The 21,739-nt window shown below is 35.8% G+C and overlaps 1 protein-coding gene across 4 annotated transcripts in view; it reads left to right on the top strand.

Annotated features, from left to right (window-relative positions):
* TLDC2 (TBC/LysM-associated domain containing 2) overlaps positions 1 to 21,739 on the top strand; it is a 379,676-nt gene that overhangs the window by 342,134 nt on the left and 15,803 nt on the right. For all 4 annotated transcript variants that reach the window (XM_044090181.1, XM_044090183.1, XM_044090182.1 and 1 more), the window contains one exon: positions 11,590 to 11,663. In XM_044090181.1, the coding sequence (XP_043946116.1) occupies positions 11,590 to 11,663 (74 nt within the window). The remainder of the gene's footprint in view (positions 1 to 11,589; positions 11,664 to 21,739) is intronic.

The following is a 21,739-nucleotide window of genomic DNA, read 5'->3' as shown; positions in this document are numbered from 1 at the left end:
AAATAAAAGAAAAAGAGATAGATATGATTAAGAAGCAAAAACATTTAAATTATTTATAGGGGCTGACAAAGGTTAAACTATTGTGAAGTAAGGGAACTCTTACAGAACAAGAAGAGGCACAACTACAGAGTGCTACAGAGAAAAAATAAGTGGGTATCTGGACAAGCGTGTGTTTGGAAAGATTGTTGTTAAACAACTGTTTTTTTTTTTTTGACAATAACTGCAGAGCACAAAACCTTTTAACATGACTTAGGCAACAGAAAGTAAAAAGGGTTGTCGCCAAACTTAAGGAGCTTATAACAAGAAAAATAACCAGAGATCCTAAAGAGGTATTAAAGATATCTCAGCCATTTTATGACAAGCAGAGGAATGTAAAATCAAGAAAGAGCACAAATGGAACTATTTATGGAAGATTCAAGTATGCCGGTACATGAGGCTCAACAATTAACAGTTTAGATAGGAGGAGATGAGATAGAAATGGTGATGTATAATCAATTTACAGGAAAGTCTCCAGGAACAGGGTTCCTTAATGGTTAAAGTATTTACTTTGCAGACACAAGGTACAAGGTTTAATTCTTACCTTTGAGGGAAATTGACTTAGCATAAAATGGGCCACAACAACAGCTAATCAAGTACTTACCTATGAACCTTTAAACATATGCGTTCCTGAGGAAGTTTGGAAGTTAGCTGGGAAAACATTGATAAAGATCTGGAAGATTTTATTTAAGATTATTTTAAAAGGAGAGGAAGCACCAACATCTTAAAAAAAGCTGTGGTGACTTTAATACCTAAAGACAGTAAAGACCCATCAGACCCAGCTTCATACATACCTATTTCACTTTTAAACCATAATTATGAAGTGTTTATGTCTTTACAAGCTGAAAGAATGGCAAAGATGTTGCCAAAATTGGTAGATATGGATCAATGTTGCTGTGTGGAGGGGAGGGAAACATTTGACAACGTTAATACAATAATGATGATCGAGAGGGAAGTAGAATGCAAGAAAATACCACTGTTATTAGTGGACCTTGATGCAGAGAAAGCATTTGATAGAGTAAGCTAAAATGAAAAATACATGAAAGCAGCATAGATCTAAATGAGAAATGTGGAGTCTGTACTCATATAAAACTGTATACTGATAAAGTATTTCAAAGTAGTTATATTTCACAGTGTAACATATGTACTTTGACTATAGCCTTGTAAATTTGAGGAGAACTGCATGTTAAACTTGATTTATTCTGCAATGGCCCAGGAGTTGAGAGGGATGAACTTGGGGGGGGGGGGGGTAGTGGGGGTAGAGGAAGAAAACTCGTGTAGTTTCTATCCATAAGACATTCACATTTTTAGTTTTTATTCAATTATAACTGATTAAAAGATCATTTATGAGGGCTTCATGGAAATAGCTATTTTATAACCAAGATTACTGGAGAGAAAAAATATTTTTATTTTAGTGGAATGGTAAAAACGTGCAAAATTTCAGAATGGAAGTGTCTTTCATTAAATCATGAGTTAAGTGTTCTTATTTAATGTGTTTTAACAAGAAACGAGTGAAGGGAGAACCTAGAGCAAAATGATTAAATCAGTATTGTTTAGGTCTTATTGCTGTGTCTACTTGAGTGTTATATTCTGGGCGGTGCAGTGGTGCAGTAGTTAACTTTGTCACCTTACAGCAAGAGATTCTCCAGTTCGATTCTTGGCTGGGGTGCCTTCTGTGCAGAGTCTGCATGTCCTCCCTGCATTCGTGTGAGTTTCCTCTGGGTGCTCTAATTTCCTCCCATGTTACAAAGACATGCATCTGGAGAATTTCTCCCCAGGCCTCTGCTGAAAATTGTCTCATTCCAAGTCAGACTTTCCAGGTAAACAAATGTTAAATAAATAAAATAAAAGCTGAGATTTCATTAGTTGAGCAATGGAAGCATTTGCATTTACTGATACAATAATAAGGTTAAACAGGAAGATATATGAGGGACTGAAGGCAAGAATTAATGTGGGAGGGTTTCTCTCTGATAAGGTGTGTCTAAACAGAGGAAACAGGCAAGGAGTGTTCTCCTTCCCATTTGCTATTTCCTTTTAGAGACATTGTCAAGGAAAACAAGGGAGTCAGAGATTCAAAGATATAATTGGTATGGTAATCAGGAAAAGTTGGCTGTATTTTCAAATTATATTATTTTGTACCTGATATATCCAGAAAAGGACATCTCAGTGTTGTGCAATATTTTGAGATAGTTTCAAGTATTTTTTGTATTTACAATTAACTACGATAAAACAAAGGCTGTAGCCATAAATTATGTAAACATACAAGTCTGTCCAGCATTACCTATATCTATGGGGACACAATAAGTTGAAGTATTTAGGAGTATAAACTAAAAAAGCTTCTGTTACGGTAGCTAAGGATATGTGGGAAGAGACTAAACAAAAGATAATACAAAAACTGAGAGACTGGAAGCTCTTGTTTATGGATATGGATAGTAAAATACAAGCAATGAAAATGTTTTTAGTCCCTTTAGTTTTATATGCAGTCAGGCATACTTTTATCAACCAGAGGAAAAGTTGTGGACAATAATAAATAAAGAGTTGAAGAGATTTATCTAGGAGGGGAAGAGGGCAAGGGTTAAGTGGGATAAGTTGATCCTCCCAATAGAGCAGTCTTGTTTAGGATTACCTATTTTCAGGTACATTCCAGAGCTACACAGTTAAGGCTGATACACATAACACAAGCAGAAAGTTTTAATTTAAAGTGGACAGGGATTATGATGATGAACAGAGGGAAAATTCAAGAAATAAGGAGTGAGTGGGATTTTGGATGCAGATCCTTAAGGAGAATAACAACAGCCATACAGAATATTATAAGCATAAAGAAGGAGGACGTATTCTAAACACTAAGCCAGTGTGGGAATGGAGAAAGGAGATTTTGTCAATAGGAGAATAGGCAAGAGGGGGCTGAAATTTACTGGAGAAAACTAGCAAAGAAAGCAAGGTATTGGGAGCAAATAAGTAGAAAAGGAAATAGAATGGAATGAGGTCAAGAAGACATTTGAACTGCAGGCTAGAGACTGCTTTACTTACCAGAGATTGATATCAGAGTATAGGCAAAGAGAAAGGGACAGGGGAATCCTAAGCGCATGTCATGCTCTGATAGAGTTTTTAGTTGAATCTTGAACAGAAGGTGCTGTTGAAATGGGATAATTACCAGGATATAAAAATATTGCACAATAACTTTAACAATCAATCAGAGGAGATTAGTAAAGAATCAAAAGAGAGATTGGATGAGCAATTTAAAAGGACACAATGGCAAGGTATATGTATGGCTCCAAGTATACAACAAAGACTAGAAGGTTTAGGATTTTTGCTTGGAAGTGTTTGCATAGGTATATTTATACCTCAAGCAGACTCCAAAGAATTTTTCCTCAGGTAGATGGCAAATGTCGGAGGTTTGATGGGGATGAAAGTTGTAACTGGGAATATACGTTTTGGGAGTGTAATTAGTTGGCAGATTTTAAAAATTTCCTACAGTTCTCTGTCAGAAATATTGGGTGAGCAAATGGATATAACCAAGGAATGATTCTGTTGAGCTGGGACACATGATCTGAATTGACTAGACATAGTAAGGCCTTGTTAAGTTTAATTCTAGTGGCTGCCAAAAAAGCAATTACTAGAAAATGGAAATTGAAATCAACTGTATTTGAAGTAATGAATATTGTAACAAAACTAAAATAACTGGAATTAGGATCTATAGGAAAGGGAAGGAGTAAATTACATGAAATACACATGAAAATTGTGGGAACAATACATGCAAAATAATTTCTGGAGGAAGAGTGATATTTAATTAAAAGCAAGAACTGAGCAGCTTATATAATGTTGGACTGCGAATACTTATAAAAAAGAACATGTGATGTATAATGTATGTAATTGGAAACATGTTAGTATGGTTTGTTTCCTTTTATATTAATTTAAGTTTGCCTGTGTCTTTTAGTGATAATTTAATAAAGGTGTTAACAATCTTATTGACCTAACCTGGCATTTAATCTGTAATTTATGTGTTCTGTTTCTTTCTAAGTCATTTGACTGATGTTTTGATTGTTTGTATGCATTACTGCTTTAAGCTTTGTAAAAGTGCTTAGTGTGAAGTAAGGGCTTACTGTGTCCTAGCTTCCATGCCTGCCTGAATCGGTGCTTGGGCTGGAACTACGATCTGAGCGAATGCTCAAAAACACAGTGGTATTTGTTAAATGTAATGGAGCGCTTTTAAGTCAACATGTCTGAGCGCTAAAATAACCTAGCCTCCCCACCTAACCTATTATATGTTACGACATACACTATCTTGGCCGCATGGCATACAGTGTCCTGGCTTACGTGCTAGCCTGGAAAGGTGCTTAAGCAGGAACTGTGTATAACTTACCGGAGCATACACCCATCTCAGTGGGACTCCTATAGAGTGAGAATTAGTTTGTGGCACCTCAAATATGTGTAGATAGTATTACACATAACCATCACTAGCTGTTTGATTATGTTTGTGTCACCTTCTGTTTGCATAAGCTATTATTTAGTCAAGCTATGCTGAATTGCTGTATATAACCTGTATAATTACTGCCCAGTCATGTTGTTAATGTGGTGGTCATTGAGGAAGTAGTCCGAATATTTTAACACAAGGTGTTTTTTTTTCTTACTAGCTTCTCATGTAATTAATAACCTTAGTGTCCCTTTGGCTCACTGCTTATACTAGACTGGACCTAGCTCAATACTGAAGCATTTATTAAGTATTTCCTAGCTAGACTGTTGTACACTGCTTAGACCTTTTCCCTTACTTGTTTGAGTACTCTGTACCATTAGTTAGTTTGAATAGGTGCTAGTATGCCTTGCTTTGTATCTGTAAACTCTGAAATGAATGTTTTTCAATTGTTTGTATGAACTGAATTGCTCTGAGTACTACCCCAACTGTATTTTAAATGTCTGTTTGCTTGTTTGAACTGAATGCTCTATGTACTACCCTAACTGTCATTTAAATGTCTTTCTTACCCTTTCACTGTTTCTCTTGTCCCCACTGTTCCTAGATTTGAAACTTCTATCCTACACTAAAACCTTATGAACCTATTTACCTGGTGAAAGGACTCCCTGCAAACAAATCCAACCAACTCATCTATAGCAAAAAGACTTGCCGTCCTGCTTAATGAACCCTGTTCACTAGGAGGCAAGAAAGTATGTGTTATCCAACTGAATGGTAATATTTAAACACTTGCTTAATATCTGGTGTATGTATTATATGCTACCTAGCCAGGATACCCAGCAGCCCTCTCTATCCCTTAATATTTTTATATTTTTTCACTCCTGTGCTGTCTCCTGCAACTATCTACAGGAGCCTTCACAAACCCTGTACCATCTCTCTCTGCTCACTTCCTTCTGTTGTAATTACACTATCTGACCACTAGATGGCACTCTAAACCAGGATAGCACCTAATTCATCTATCCTTCCCTGATTTCTAATGAAATTAAAGTCCTGACCAAGGATTGAGAACTTTCTTCCTGCCCTATCTCTCCACTCTACCTGCTACTTTCCACTAGCACTGCTCTCAGCTACCACTTACCTTCACAACCACTATTTCCTACCCCCTTATACCTATTCCTTCCCAACTAAGGTACCCAGTAGTTAGCTGCTTGCTGATAGGTTTTTGCTTACTTACTCAGTTACCTGTCTGACCCACTCTGTTCGCCCTGCGGGCTCACTCCGCTCCCCTACCCTACCCCCCCAATTATCACCCACCCCCAGGGGTCCTAACCATAAACCGCCAGTGGCCACACCCCCATTCCTATACAACCAATCCCATCCTCCTACTCATTAAATGCTAACTACCCAAGCTCACCACTTATAGATACGCATCACTTCAATAAGTACTTAATCAATTTACAAACTCTATATCCCAACCTACTAAAAAAACTTGCAGAACCTCCCCACTATCATCCTCTTTAAGACACCTTACCCCAGTTACTTGTTTACCTAACCGTTCACTATGATCATTACACCCAGAGCCAAATAACCAATACTATTCCTCTTAATTGTCATCCTACCTTTACTATCTATAACCTATGGCCTAACTAAATATGAACATCTTACCTTGACTAACCTCAGCCAGTCCCTTAAACAATCAACCCTGACGGACCTACCACCTTACCTAAACTATATTAATATTACCTCTACACCCTCCTATTTAGTGCCAAAGGTTCATTGTTTAGTCCACATTAACTATAACCAAGCCAAGAAAACAAAATACATACCCTGTAAACTCCTAAATATCATACACAGGATTAAAAATGCTAAACTTTTAGATGGTGACATCCATCCAAACCCTGGCCCCAACACCACAACCACCAGTAGCACTCCTAAACCAAATCCATCTACTTCTCAAACCATCACTAAAGCATCAAACTCTCTCCTTATAGCTCACCTCACTATACAGAGCCTAAACAATAAAGTTGCCCACCTCCATGCCCTCCTAGACATCCACTCCTTTGACATACTTTGCCTAACAGAAACCTGGTTAAAACCTGCAACACAGAACAATGAAATCACCCCACCAGGATACAATGTCCTGAGATTAGATCAAATAACCAAAAAGGGCAGGAGTGTAGGAATATTATATAAAGCAGAGTTGCAATTAACACCAATAAATGTGCAACCACCTTCTATTAGCAGCACTGAAATCCTTATTTCTGAACTCCAAATCAACACCTATAAATCCATCTATATAATATGCGCCTACCTCTCTCCTGGTAACAATATAAACACCCTTGAAAATATTATTTCCTGGCTGTCAACTATCTACCCACAAGAAACCATTATCCTGGGTGAATTTAATATTGACTGGAATACCTGCATCTCAGACAACCAGACTACCCACATAGACCTTTATGGTTTTAACCAAACTATAACCTCCCCCACCAGGATCCATAAACCTAACAACAAAGAAACTACTCTAGACTGGATACTGATAGTCACCCCCTCTCTTATGAAGCAGGAATCCTTCCTGATGATGTCAGTGACCACTCACTGACCTACATAATCAGGCAAAAGATCAATGCTCATAAACCAACCTTATATAAAACCATTCATTTGACCTTATTAACTTCCAAACTGAACTGAAAGCATGTGACTGGTCACCCCTAGACACCTCCAATTAGACGAAGCAGTATCCTACTTTAATGCCAAATTCTTAGAAATCCTGGACTATCATGCCCCATCCCGCTCAGTGAGAAATATGACTAAAACTGCTCCATGGCTAACAAAAGAGACAAAGCACAAAATTATACTAAGAAATAAAATCTGGGCCAAATGGTGAGCAACTAAAAACCCAGCTGATCATCTAACATTTCGACAGTTGAGAAATGCTACCAAAAAATCTATACTTCTAGATAAAAGAAACTTCTACCACAACAACCAGCAAACCCACCAATACAAACCTCAAAAGTTTTTGGCAGGCATAAACAGACTCCTCCACCCAGGTCAGTCCAAAACTCCCACCCCAACAGGATCCACCTATGAAACTCCTAAGCATATTGCTAATGCCTTTAATATCTTCTTTGCTGATGCAGTCCAAACTCTCGCCAATTCAATACCTCCTGTTAGTACAAGTTTGTCATCCTCCTTGACAACTTTAACCCCCTCATTTAATTTACAACCAGTCCCAACATCCCTCATCTGCACTCTTCTTCATAAACTAAAACCTTGCACCCCCTCAGCTGACCTTCTACCAGCAGAATATCTACAGATAGCGGCAGCAGTAATAGCCTTTCCTATTTCCATCCTTATAAATAGAACCATTACTGAAGGAACAATCCCATCAATCTGGAAAGTCTCCCACATTATCCCACTGCACAAAGGGGGCAACTCAACTAAACTCAAACTACCACCCAATAGCTCTACTCTCTCCTTTAGCTAAAATTATGGAAAAATGTATCCACCGCCAACTACTAGACCACCTACTGCAAAATAACTTACTAGCTAACTGTCAGCACAGCTTTAGGCCTCACCATAGTACCACTACAGCCCTCTTATCCTTTTCTGACTGTATTAACGATAACTGAAACAACAATACTTTATCCCCAGCACTCTTTATTGACCTATCAAAAGTCTTTGATATGGTCAACCATCCACTTCTTTTGAATTTACTTAAGTCTCTCTCACTAGATACACAGGCTTTACAATGGTTTAAATCCTACCTTGAGAATAGGCAACAGGCTATGCTTTGGGAAAATAATCTATCCTCTCACCTTCCTATTATCCTAGGAGTCCCTCAAGGTTCTATCCTGGGCCCTCTCCTTTTCTCAATTTTCATCAATGATCTTAATATGATTATTCCTCAAGCTGCATGTATCCAATATGCTGATGACTCCACACTAATATGCTCGGCTACCTCTGCACCTCAACTCCAGGCCATTACCCAAACAGTGCTTAACACAGTAGAAAGCTAGTTCTTACAGCATAGCCTCCTCTTGAATCCTAAAAAGACAAAACTACTACTCTTTACTCCCACACAAAGGTCCCCCCCAATTGACTTCACAGTTATATCCAATGATGGTATCATTATATCTCCTGGCCCAACTACCAAGCTCTTAGGGGTAACAATAGACCATAATCTTAGCTTTGACACACACATTAACACAACAATAAAGACAGTAAACAGAAATTAGGCTCCCTCTATAGGATTAAACCCTTCCTTACTCCAACAGCTAGAACAGCTATTTTCCACACCCATTTAATTTCCACCCTCCTCTATGCCTCTCCCATCTATACCAACCTATCAAAAAACAACTTTAACAAACTAGATACCTCCTACAACAATATTGCCAGATTTGCTACTGGTTCCTCATTTAGAACTCACCACTGTCAAAACCTAAAGCAACTAGGATGGCTAGAACTTCATAATCAACTTCAGATTCAACAACTTATTATTACCCATAAGATCCTCTATCTTCCTAAAAATACTCCTATACTTACTAGCCTTCTAACCCCCTACAGTAATTTGACAACCCTTCGCTCAGCCAATAAAGTACTAGTATCTACAGTCAAATCCAAAAATAAGGCCGGTGAGTCTCTGTTCGCCAACACTGTTAGCAAATCCTGGAACCTGCTTCCCAAGGAACTCGCATCTCTCTCCTCAGTGAAACTGTTCAAAAAACAACTCAAAGAATACCTTAGTAACCACTGGTTATGCCCATGTAGTAACCCAGACTAATCTTACCACCTCTTTCTCTGAACCCTACCTACATAACCATTTGCAATTTAATTTCCAACTCTCTCTATGCCTCAGAGAGTAGATACACCTATACTAATTTAGTATTTATAACATTTTCATACATATGATCTTCTTCTAATTATGTACTTGCATAGCTTGCAGCAGTAACTTGTTATCACATATAAATATCTATATAGACATTCTTTATATTTCTTATTACATGCTACCCTAAAGTTGCTATGCTACTATAGGATAAATGGGATGACTCACTGCTAAATACTGCTTATGGAGCTGCTATATTTCTTTGTGTATTTTGTTTTCACCTCTCTTTCTTATTGTGTGCCACTTTAAAATTGTTTGTTGTTCTATCTGTTTCTTATCTTCTGCTACTTTAATAGTAATATTTGTCTATATAACATTTGTATTCTTCACCTTAAAATAGTACTGTACCTTAATTTGTTACAATGTTACTTATCTGTACCTGAAGTTGCTAATATTTGCTTATGTGGAGCTTTTCTCCCCGGGCCTCTACTGAAAATGGACATATATATCCAGTTAGACAAGCCCGGTCAACAAATGTAAAATAAAATAAAATAAATAAAAAATAAAGTACTTGAATTAACTGAACTTGAAGCATATTAGTCCCCTACTCTAATTGTTTTGGTTGCATTTCTTACATGAAATGCAGTCTTTTGAGATATATTTATCATCAAGACAAATCAAACACAGACCATGATCATATTGTACTTGACAGGGTCATACACAAAGCACTGATCAATAAATTAGTACAACTAGGTATTGCTGTATTCTTGATAAGATGGATAGCTGCATGGCTTACAAACAGGACATGGTATCATACAACAACTGGACAGGTGAAAACCCTTGGTTACAGTCAGGGTGTCCCACAGGGCTTTGTCATAGGCTCTTACTTGTTTAGATTGTATCTTTCAAACCTAACTTTTTCATCTGAGGTGTTCTAGTGTCTATATGCAGACGACCTGAAATTGGGTAAACTGATTACATGTGTTACAGATAAGCATGTCTGCAAAATAACTTGACTAATTGATCATTTGGGCACAGGAAAATAATATGCTGATAAATACATCAAAAACTAAGCATATGAGGTTTGGGAGACATAAATTGAAAGGTGAATATTTAATACAGCACACAGTGATTGAAACTGTAGTTTAAGGACCTGCATATATGGGTAGATCCAGCTTTGAGTTTTTCTAATCATATCAACCAATTGATTAATGATAGTTATAGAACTATAGGTTATATAAAAGCATTTATAAAGTATAGGAAATCAAATATGATGAAGTAATTGTTTGTTAGTTACATTAGACCCAAACTTGAGTAAGGAATAACAATATGGAAACCCTATAAGAAAACAAGCATGAGTAAACTGGAAAGAGTACAGCGGAAATATACCAAGGCCATCCATGGATTTGAAATATACCAAGGCCATCCATGGATATGAAAATTTAAGTTATTATGAAAGACTAAAATATTTGAACTTGTACAGTGTCTCTTATAGATATCTAAGAGGAGATCTTATTTAAGTATATAGGCATTTAGAGACAACTACCTCCGGCAATGTTTGGGATTATCAAAAAGTACTAGAGAATCATTAGACAACCTATGTAGATGATTCTGTAGGAATGAGAAGTGCACTAATTGGTTCTCTGACAGAGTAGCTGATGCATGGAACGGACTACTAAATTACATTAAAACAAGTACCAATTTAGATATTTTTAAGAACAGCATGGACACTTATTATGGGAAGAAATGTTTTTTTGGGAAGGGCATTAATGCTCTTGCTTGAAATATTTGTATGCATGTGTGTATGTACTGCCATTTTCTAACTAATTACATTTATATTTGAGTATGGTAATAGATGAGTCTATGAGTGAAAAAAATAATGCAACAAGACAGCAAAATCACATTTTTTAAAAAGAGATAAACATGGGAATGTCTTTGACAGGTAACAGTATTATTAAGGCTTTGGCCTAATGGACTAGTTAAAATGAGCTTAAGAGGGAGGAATCATAATCTGTTACCAATATTATTTGATTGATGTCAATGAGAATGTTTATATTTCTAGAAAAAGAATGGATTCAATTAATAAAACTTTATAATTTTACCAGAAGCATTTTCTGTAGTTCAAAAGAGCTCATGTCTTAAGACCATTCTGATTTCCAGACCATATAAGACTTGTTTATTTGTTTACCCTACCACATGCTGTATCCTATTCTGCTATAAATGGCAAACTCAGGTATAGCATATCAATAAGTAATGAGTGTCATATGCATGGCTAATACCACCTTCTATATAATGCACTAATAATATGTTATTTTCTCAGGTTTTCAAATGGACGGGCGAGAATTACTATTTTGTCAAAGCCAATGCAGATTCCCTCATCATTGGTGGAGGCAGGTATGTCAAAATATGAAACTTTTTTCCTGTTTAAAATGTAAGAAGGGTTTATGATATGGAAGACCTGAAAAACTTTCATGTAATTCAGTTTATACTACTTATACTTACATAAAAATATGTTTAATCTCTTACAGAGCAACATTGTGACTGTGGGCATTTTATTTCAGTCACTATCCTAACCTCTCCTTTAAAACAAAAATCACAGACCCCTCCCCCATTCATTTGAAATGGTATCAGAATAGGTCAGTGTTATCCATATTCAATGACGCAGTATGTCAGTCAGTAAATAGCAGAGAGGGAGCTGTAGCATAAATTACTCTTTGGACAGCTTCTTATGTTTTTTTTTTCTATAGTGCTTCCCCAGCCTAGGTAACTGATGATTTATAGGTACACAGCTCTACTCATCATATGCGGTCAGCATCCATACTCTAATTTTCTTGGCTTCAGCACCAAAGACCACATCTACAGCTTAACAAAACAAAATGTTGTTCTGAAAGAACTAAAGGTCCTGTTTCCATACTAGTCCTTTGATGATACTGTCATATACAAAATTAAAGTGTTGAGGTGGTAGAACAAGATACACCAATCACCATAACAGGGGTCTGATAAAATGCTATAAACATTTTTGCAAATATTTGTTATAACCTCAGGCTTTTATAGTTCTTTTAGTAAATCTATTCCTACCACTAAAAGATCATTGTACTTTTTGTCCATTGTTATTCTTGCCCCAAGTTGCCTATTCTCTCAAAATAAATGATTGTAAAGACAGCCACAGCATTCTTCCCACTGTCACCACTACCTGGACCTCCTTCACATAATTTCTTATCTAGGTGAATTAACATTACTCTTAGATAAGTTGGCATCTTTTTCTGACATGAAATCAACTTTCATGGCTCTAAGAGTAGTAGGGCATCAGCACTAGTAATTCTAGGAGGGGCACAATGGCAGTGGGTTATAGCCGTTATCTAGCCAAGCTCAAAGCAATACTTCTCCTCTATAAGTTAAGTGAAGGTGCAGTGACATGGTGGATAACAGTGCAGCTGTCTATCCCTCTTTCAAGGAGCAGTGTCCATGGACCGATTCACCTGCTCCCCTGCCTCTTCTAGGAATTGTGACCCTACCCAAGAAAAGAAACACAGCATTTCCAAAATATAAGCAGCCCTAAAGCATTCAAGTCTAACTTTTTGATAATGTCTTCTGTTAGTTGCTGCTATTCCTGAAAACAGTTTAATGATAGGCAATACAGTTAGAAATCAAATTGTTACAACATTCATATCACAGATGCATTTTATTTATTAAAACCACACTTCTCCAGTCCTCTGAATGACTTAATGATTCCTATTATTCTCATATTCCTATGTCATTTTTAAACCATCTTTATTAAACACTTACATTTCAGACAATGACATAGCAAACATTTTTCATTTGCATGCATTATACGTATATGGTTTCTTTATAACAATTATCAACTCAAACATCACATAAATTGCACAGTTACAGTCTTCCCTTAAATCTCACTCCTCTTCCTCCTCCTGAATAATATTATGGATGTAATGTTCCCACAAATTCCATTTTTTCAATGTAGTTTGTGCCTTCCTGTTTCTAAAGACCCTACCTCCAGTTTTTTTATCTCTTTTACTATAATCAGTACTTCACTTACAGATGATTTAGCTTTGATTTCCATTTTCTAATATTTTTTGACAGTCAATGCCATTAAGCTTAGTAAGGCCTTATTATATTTGGACAATTCAGATCCTGTATTCCATTTCAAAATAATCATTTCCTTAGTAACAATCATTTGCTCACCAATCATTTCTGACAAAGTACTATGTAGGGAATTGTTAAAAATCTGCAAACTCATAACATTCACAAGACCACTTCCAGGATGGCTGCACATTGTATAGCAGCTTAATTCTAGTTCTCAGTATGAAAACAGAAACTCAGCAGAGAAGGCCAGTAGACTTGTGTTTATGGGTAAATTCCAGTACTGACTGGATGCCAGGAAAAAAGAAATACAGAGGACCTGGAAAAAATCAGCTACAAAAAGTGGGGAAGAAACACTGACTGGGGAAAGTTCTGCAGCTGTTCAGCAAAAAGCAATGCAACCTCCAGATATGAATTCCAGTAACTTACAGGAAGATATAAGACAACTGCACATAGACCTAGTTAAAATAAATGAAACACTGATGGAGTATATCAACACAAACTAGAAAAGGCTGGAAAAATGGAAGAAGCTTTAAACAAATATTCAGATGAGGTGATAAAACTGCAAACATCAGAGGTCAAAATGAAGAAAAGGCTGGCTAAATATGAGACTACACAAGAAGAGATGCTTCAAAAAATAATAGAATTAGAGGACAGCGCACATAGTGAAAACCTGAAATTTTCTGCTGTACCAGAGAATCTGGAAGGAACAGACAGTGCTAATTTTATGAAAGCACAAATAAGCAACTGGACTGGTATTCCACAACAGGAATTGTTAATTGAAAGGGCACGTCATGTGTATGCTCCAAACCTGGCTATGAGAAAGCGACCATTAATAGTAAAGATGCAATCTTACCAGCAGAAGGAGTTGATTCTGACAAAAGTGTGGCAGAAGGTCAAAGTACTAAAAGTGGGAGACAGCAGAGTGTTTGTAGAGAATGACTATTCATTGTACACCAGGCAGAAGAGGAGTAAATGTATTCCATTCTTCAGTGAATGTCAAAAAGCAGACATGAGATTCAAACTGCTGTATCCAGGCTACCTTAAAAATAGTTTCCATCGAGGAACAAAATCATTTTTTGAAGTACATGCTAAGGAAAAAATATAAAATTTTGTCTAGCAAAAGGTGAGCTGTGAGACAGAGGGCGATTCTGCTTTTTGTTCTTCTGGTAGTGGGGACAGCAGAGAGGCTGTGCCAGTGAAACCTTTTCCGGTGTTTCAATGGAAAATGCTTGAGAGAAGAAAAAAAAACATAAGAAATGACTAGAAGAATCAAGAGTACATTGTAAATGAAGCAATATCATGATTTGGGAGATGGAGATGAACAGGAATAAAACCAGTAACTTGGAAATTGACACATGTGGGATTACAAAGCAATAGTTATATTTATATTTTTGAAATGTGACAGATCAAGAAAATTTGGAACTATTGGACTTTTTTGGACTTTGTTAAACTTGTAGGGGACTCTAAAGCATATGTCCTACTTCATGTCACTAATGTTCGGAAAAATACTTGGGTAGAGAAGAGGGAGAACGTTAACTGAAAATAAAACAACATTTTGTTCTTAATGGTGCTATTTTAATAGTGTGTTATTTTGTTTACATACTATAAAATAAAGTTCTCTCAGATATTTTTAAGTGTAATGGAGATACTAATGTAAATAGCTTCTCCTGTTTTTTTTTTCTTTTTTCTTTCTCCCTTCTCTCTTCCTCCTTGTTCAGTTTTGAGAAATGTAGGTACTGCAATGTGAAAAAAGAAGAAGAAAATCTGGTTAAAAGAGCATAACAAAAGACAAAATAGTGTGCTTTTTCTCATTCTTGCATAGGGGAATGGCTGGGTTAAGGCCCTTTGTTTAATCTAGTAACATGTTTTAAGAGAAACCAAGTAAATGAACAAGAATATTGACTATTATAAGGCTTTTTTTCTAGTAAACAAATGTATGCTTGACAGTTTTGTGACTGGTTCTCATGCCTGTAGGAGACAATCTGTTACAGAGGAATGTCTTGGAGAAAATGCTTTCTGAAAGCATTCAAGTGTTGTCCCAGCTGAGAGAGCTATAAAGATACGACAAAGCCATACAGCACTTAGAAGCAAAGGATGTAGTATGCACCTTAACATGGACAACATTTAATTTAGGTTATCTCAAGTCTGTGTGTGTGTGTGTGTGTGTGTGTGTGTGTGTGTGTGTGTGTGTGTGTGTGTGTGTGTGTGTGTGTGTGTGTGTATATATATATATATATATATATATATATATATCAGTTTGGAGCTTTTTTCTATTAGGATGGTAAAACTTCAATATTTGAAGGTGTACATAGTTTTGTGTGTTATTATTAAATTAATGGGTTTTAGGGGGCATTGGGGATGTTTTTAAGATGTCACATAGGCTTAAATTGAGATAACAAGAAACACCTGTATAAAAGCTTAACATGCCAAACAGTATATACATGTAACACAAAAGCTGGAACTAGACATTTAACAAAAAGCTGTTATACATAAAAGGAGGGAATAATAACTAAGAAAATGGTGCCTTCTATAATGTCTTTAAACCTAAATGGCCTCACAGATAAATACAAAAAAGAAAGAGTAGTGAACTATATTAAAAATGTAGAGTGCAAATAGCTATGCTACAGGGGATACAATTGGAAAGAAACGAATATGTATATTTGATAAAGAAATGTTTTCAGGATGGTTATTCAGTGGAACACATGGGGAAAGGGAAAAGGAGAAGCACTTATATTAATTGCAAGAGGAGCTTTAATAGTGCTAGAAGAGGATATAAAATATAATTATGATAGATATGTATACTAAGGAACTACTGGCAAGGGAGGAGGATTACACTGGCATGTATTTATATTCCAGCAAAAACTGCTATAATGGAGCTTAAGAAAATTCTGGGAGAAATAATCATCTTTCAGCAAGGAATATTCCTTATAGATGGGGACTGGAATTTTATCTGCAACAGTGAAGATTTGTCTGGGGAGCCCAGAAGGGAAAACATAACAAAGGAGGGTATATTTCTGAATAAATTTATGAAAATATTTGACATGGAAGATGTGAATTCAGTATTGGGAGTTTGAAGTGAATTTACATATTATTCCCCATTATACAAAAACTGGACTGGGTTAGACAGAATTTACATTTCACAGGAATATGTGCGTTTAATTGAAGGCCTTGTTATGCACCCAATAACTATTTCACATCATACATCAATAACAGCTAAAATAAAAACACAGGGTAATGAAATAAAAATGAGACACCGGAGCTTTCCCATCTATCTGTTGAAAAGAGGGGAATTTAAGGAAGGGTTAGTATAAATTATTCGGGAACTATTAGAGAAGATAGAAATTTTTTCTGAAAAAAATAGCGAAAGAGTGGAATAAAATTAAAGTGGAGTTTATAAATAGGATGGAAATAAAAGAAAGCAAGATAGGTTTAAGAAGTAACAAGAATTGTTTTAGATGGCATACAAATGTTAAAGTATTGTAAAATAGGGTGATTCTCACAGAGCAAGAAGATGAGCAACTGCAGAAAGCTAAACAGCAAATAAGGGATTACCTCAATAATATGCATAAGTTCAGAAAGATTGCTGTTAAACTCGTTTTGATAATACCTGTAGAGCACAAAAACCTTTAGCACAACTCAGACAAAAGAAAGTAGAAAAGGATGTCACCAAGCTTATGGAGCCCATAACAAGAAAGATGAAAAAATATCCACTAGAAGTATTCGAAATATTTTGGAAATTGTATGAAAGTCTTTATAAAGCAGAGAAATATGGAAATCAAGAAAAGGTACAGATGAAAATGTTTGTGGAAGAATTAAATATGCCAAGGTTAGAGGTAGGTGAGGCTCAATTACTAACAGTTAGGATAGGAGGAGATGAGATAAATATGGTTATGTGCCAATCTACAGGAAAGTCCCCAGGATTAGATAGTATTCCTGTGGAAGTTTGGAAGCAAGGAGGGAAAAAGATGATAAAGATCTGGAAGGTTTTGTTTAACAGCATTTTAAGAAGAGGAGAAGTACCAACATCCTGGAATAAAGCAGTGGTAGCTGTAATACCTAAAGAGGGTAAATATCCATCAGTTCCAGCTTTATATGGGCCCATTTTAATACTAAATCATGATTATAAAGTCATTACCTCTATAATGGTTAAAAGAATGGTAAAAGTGATGCCAAAATTGATAGATATGGTTCAATGTGGTTTTGTGAAGAAGAGGCAAACATTTGACAACATTAACAGCACACTGATAATCCAGAGAGAAGCAGAATTTAAGAACATGCCACTATTGTTAGTGGGTATTGATGCAGTGAAAGCATTTGACAGAGTAAGCTGGGACTTTATGAGCAGGGCAATGGGAAGCATTTGCATTCCCTTATAAAATTATAAGGTTGATTAAGAGGATATATGAGGGATCAGAGGTGAAAATTAAAGTGGGTGAGGTCCTCTCTGATAATTTCTGCTTCAGCCCTTTGTTATTTGCATTATATTTAGAACCACCGACAAAGAAAATAAGGTTCTCAGAAATTCAAGGATATAATTGGTATGGTAGTCATGAAAAGCTGGCTCTATTTGCAGATGCTATTATTTTATACCTGACAAAACCAGAAAGGGACATCACAGTGTTGTGGAACATTTTGAGACAGTTTCATTTCCTTTTGGGATACAAAATTAATGAAGCTAAAACAAAGCCAATAGAGGTACATTATGTACTCACACACAAATTGGTTCACCAATATCCATACTTATGGGGATATGATAAAATGAAGTATTTAGGAGTATGAATTAAAATGATTCTGGTGTGGTGGTGGTGCTGTGGTAGCGTTATTGCCTCACAGTTAGACGTTGCCCATTTGATTCTCAGTTAGAGCGTCTTCTGTGTGGCGATATGCGTAAATGGGCGTTCCTTTGTTGAAGGTTGTGCGTTAGGCCCAGCAAGCCAGCACGTAAAAATCTACTGCCAATCATTAGCGGATCTGAGTTCCGCTGTGGCGACTCCTAACTGGGAAAAGCCGAAAGACACAAACAAATTAAAATGATTCTGGTCTGGTAGCTAAGGATATTTGGGAAGAGACTAAACAAAAGATAATACAAAAGCTGAATGGAAGCCCTGTTATATGGATATCAATAGTAATATACAATTAGTTAAAATGTTTTAGTCCCTTTAATATTATACATAGGTCAGTCATATTTTTATCAAGAAGAAGTTGTGGATAGCAATTAATAAAGAGCTGAATGATTTTATCTGGGAGGGGAAGATGGCAAGAGTCAAGTGGGATAAGCTGATTCTTCCAACAGAACAAGGCAGATTGGGATTACCCGATTTAAAGGGTATTTCAGAGCAACACAGTTAAGGCTCCTATACACAGCATAAGCAGAAAATTATAATTCAAAGTAGAAAGGTATGATGATGAAATGGGTGGAAGCTCAAGAAACAAGGACAGACTGGGATTTTGGAGGCAGACCTTTAAGAAAAATAACAATAATCATACAGATTCTTATATCCATAAAGTAGCAGAAAGTATTCTAAGAACTAAGCCAACATGGAATGGAGCAAGGAGACTCTGCTGATAGAGATGCCTACAATTAGGAATACAGACAATAAGGCAAGAGGTGGTTAGAATTTATTGGAGAAAACTGGCAAAGTAACCACAGTATTGAGAGCAAATAACTTGAGAGGGAAAGGTAATAGAATGGGAAGATGACAAAAATTTATTTGCACTGCAGGTTAGAGATTGCCTTCCTTGTCAAGGATTGATATCAGAGTATAGGCAAAGAGAAAGAAATGGGGGGGGGGGTGCTAAATGAAAAAACAGCACTGGTAGAGTTTTTAGTAGAATCTAGAACAGAAGCTTCCACTTAAATAGGAATAATTAGTATAACATATAACTACAAGAATCAATCAGAGAAGGTTAGAAGGGACTCGGGAAGAGAGATTAGATAAGCAATTCACAAACAAGCAATGTGGGGATATATGTATGTCTCCCAAATAGGCAACACAGTCTAGAAGATTTAGGATCTTTGCTTGGATGTGTTTACATAGGTATATTTATATCCAAGTAGACTCCAAACACTTTTTCTCTCAGGTAGACAGCAAATGCTGGAGGTGTAATGAAGAAGAAAGAAGTAATTAGGAACATATTTTATGGCAGTGTACTGAGTTGGTAGATTTTAAAGATTCCCTACAGACTGTTGTCAGAGATGCTGCATGAGCAAATTGGTGTAACTAAAGAAATTTTTTTGAGCTATGATACAGAATCAGAATTGCCTAGACATAGTAAGGCCTTGCTGAGTCTAATTATGGTGGCTGCCAAAAAGCAATTACTAGAAAATAGAAATCAAAGTCAAAATCAACTTTATTAGAAACAGTGAATATAGTAACAGAGATAAAACAACTGGAATTGGGATCTTCAGAAAAGGGTAGGAGCAAATTACATAGGAAAATGGGAATTGTGGGAACAATACATGCACAGAAGAGGAATAAGGCTTAAAAGATGGCAGAACTTGAATGAGCTATGAAATGTTTGACTGACAATGATTGGGTAGATTATAAGTGATATATAATGTTTGCAACTGCAATTATGTCAACATGGTTTGTAATGTATAATGTTTGCAACTGGAATTGTGTCAGTATGGTGTGCTTTCATTTATACAAATATAAGATTGCCTATGTGATATATGTGATAATTTAATAAAGATATTTCTTGTTTAAAACAATATTGCATGATAACTATAAGAATCAATCAGAAGAGATTAGAAAGGATTGAGAAGAGAGATTGGATAAGCAATTCACAAAGAAACAATGGGGGGTATATGTATATCTCCCAAAATATGCAACAAAGTCTAGAAGATTTAGGATCTTTGCTTGGATGTGTTTTTATAGGTATTTTTATACCTCAAGCAGATTCCAAAGAATTTTTCCTGTGGGAACATATTTTCTGGGAGTGTAATGAGTTGGTAGACTTTAAAGATTCCCTGCAGACTACTCTGTCAGAGATATTAGGTGAGGAAATTGGTATAACTAAGGAAATTATTATTACTATTATTGTGGGAACAATACAAGTAGAGGAGGGATGATGTTTAAAATAAGGTAGGATTTTAATGACTGACAATGACAGGGTACATTTTAAGTGATGTATAATGTTTGCAACCAAAATTATGTGAATATGGTTTGTGATATATAATGCTTGTAACTAAAATTATGTCAATATGTTTTGTTTTCTTTTATATAAATGTATGATTTCCTATGTCATATGTGACAAACCAAAATGCTGCCAGCCCAGGTAGCTGGAATTTTGTAAATAATTCTGCCATTTGTGAATATTGATATGATTTATACAGAACTATATATGTGTATATTAATCTACTGGTACAGAATTGTATGTTGAACAGGGTTTGTACAGTACTGACCTTCAAGGATGTGTCCACAGTGTACCCTACTGGAAAATAACAGAAATGTATATAAATTATATATATAAACAACAAAGACCAACAGTGAGTCCCAGCTCTACCTTCCAATAAAAATTTATTTCGTTAAACAAGTTCTTTCTCTAGCGCCTCGGCCAACAGCCTTTACAGAGTAAAACAGTAAAACTCATAAAACACTGGCAATATATACAAAAAACAAGTAATTAATCAATTACATAATTAAACAATCAAATTACATGCACTGAATATATTTAAAGTCACAGTCTTAAACAAGACATTGCCAATTGCATTCTTTATTCATTCCATATGGTTGCAAAGTCCCAAATTTCATAATCAGAATGCATTCCTTTTGTCTTAACATATTTTTTTGCCTATCTACATCATTATAATACAATGGAACATGTTCCAAAATAGATACTTTTATATTTTCAATATTTCCATGATGTACAGAATTAAAATGCTCAGCAATGGGACTGATAGTTTTATTATTTTTTACATCTCTAATGTGCTCTTTAATCCTGTCTGCTAACATTCTTTTTGTTTCCCCAATATAATATTTATTGCAATCACAAAATATAACATAAACAACACCCTTGCTCATACACGTATATTTAGCTCTTGTAGTGAAGGTTTTGCCATTTATTTTATTCACTTCATTCACAACATATTTACATATAGAGCACTTTCCACAAGGGAATGTTCCCAAATTTTGCACAGTATTTAATCCACTAATACAGGGCTTTTTATAAATGCTATGTACTAAAAAATCCTGTATGCTTTTACCTTTTTTATATGATGTCACTAATTTTATATTTTTTAATGATGCTACATCTTTCTTAATGAAATTCCAATATTCCATGATTATTTTATTACTAATTGTAGAAAAATTAGTGTACTTTGTAACAAAAAACATTTTCTCCTGGTCAGTGTTATATTTGTTATTGCC

This window comes from Protopterus annectens, chromosome 12.part0, assembly GCF_019279795.1.
Source record: "Protopterus annectens isolate FY-2018-M chromosome 12.part0, PAN1.0, whole genome shotgun sequence".
In the NCBI taxonomy this organism is placed as follows: Eukaryota; Metazoa; Chordata; order Ceratodontiformes; family Protopteridae; genus Protopterus; species Protopterus annectens.
The sequence above is the reverse complement of the archived record's forward strand: the minus strand, read 5'-3'. Positions and strand labels throughout refer to the sequence as shown.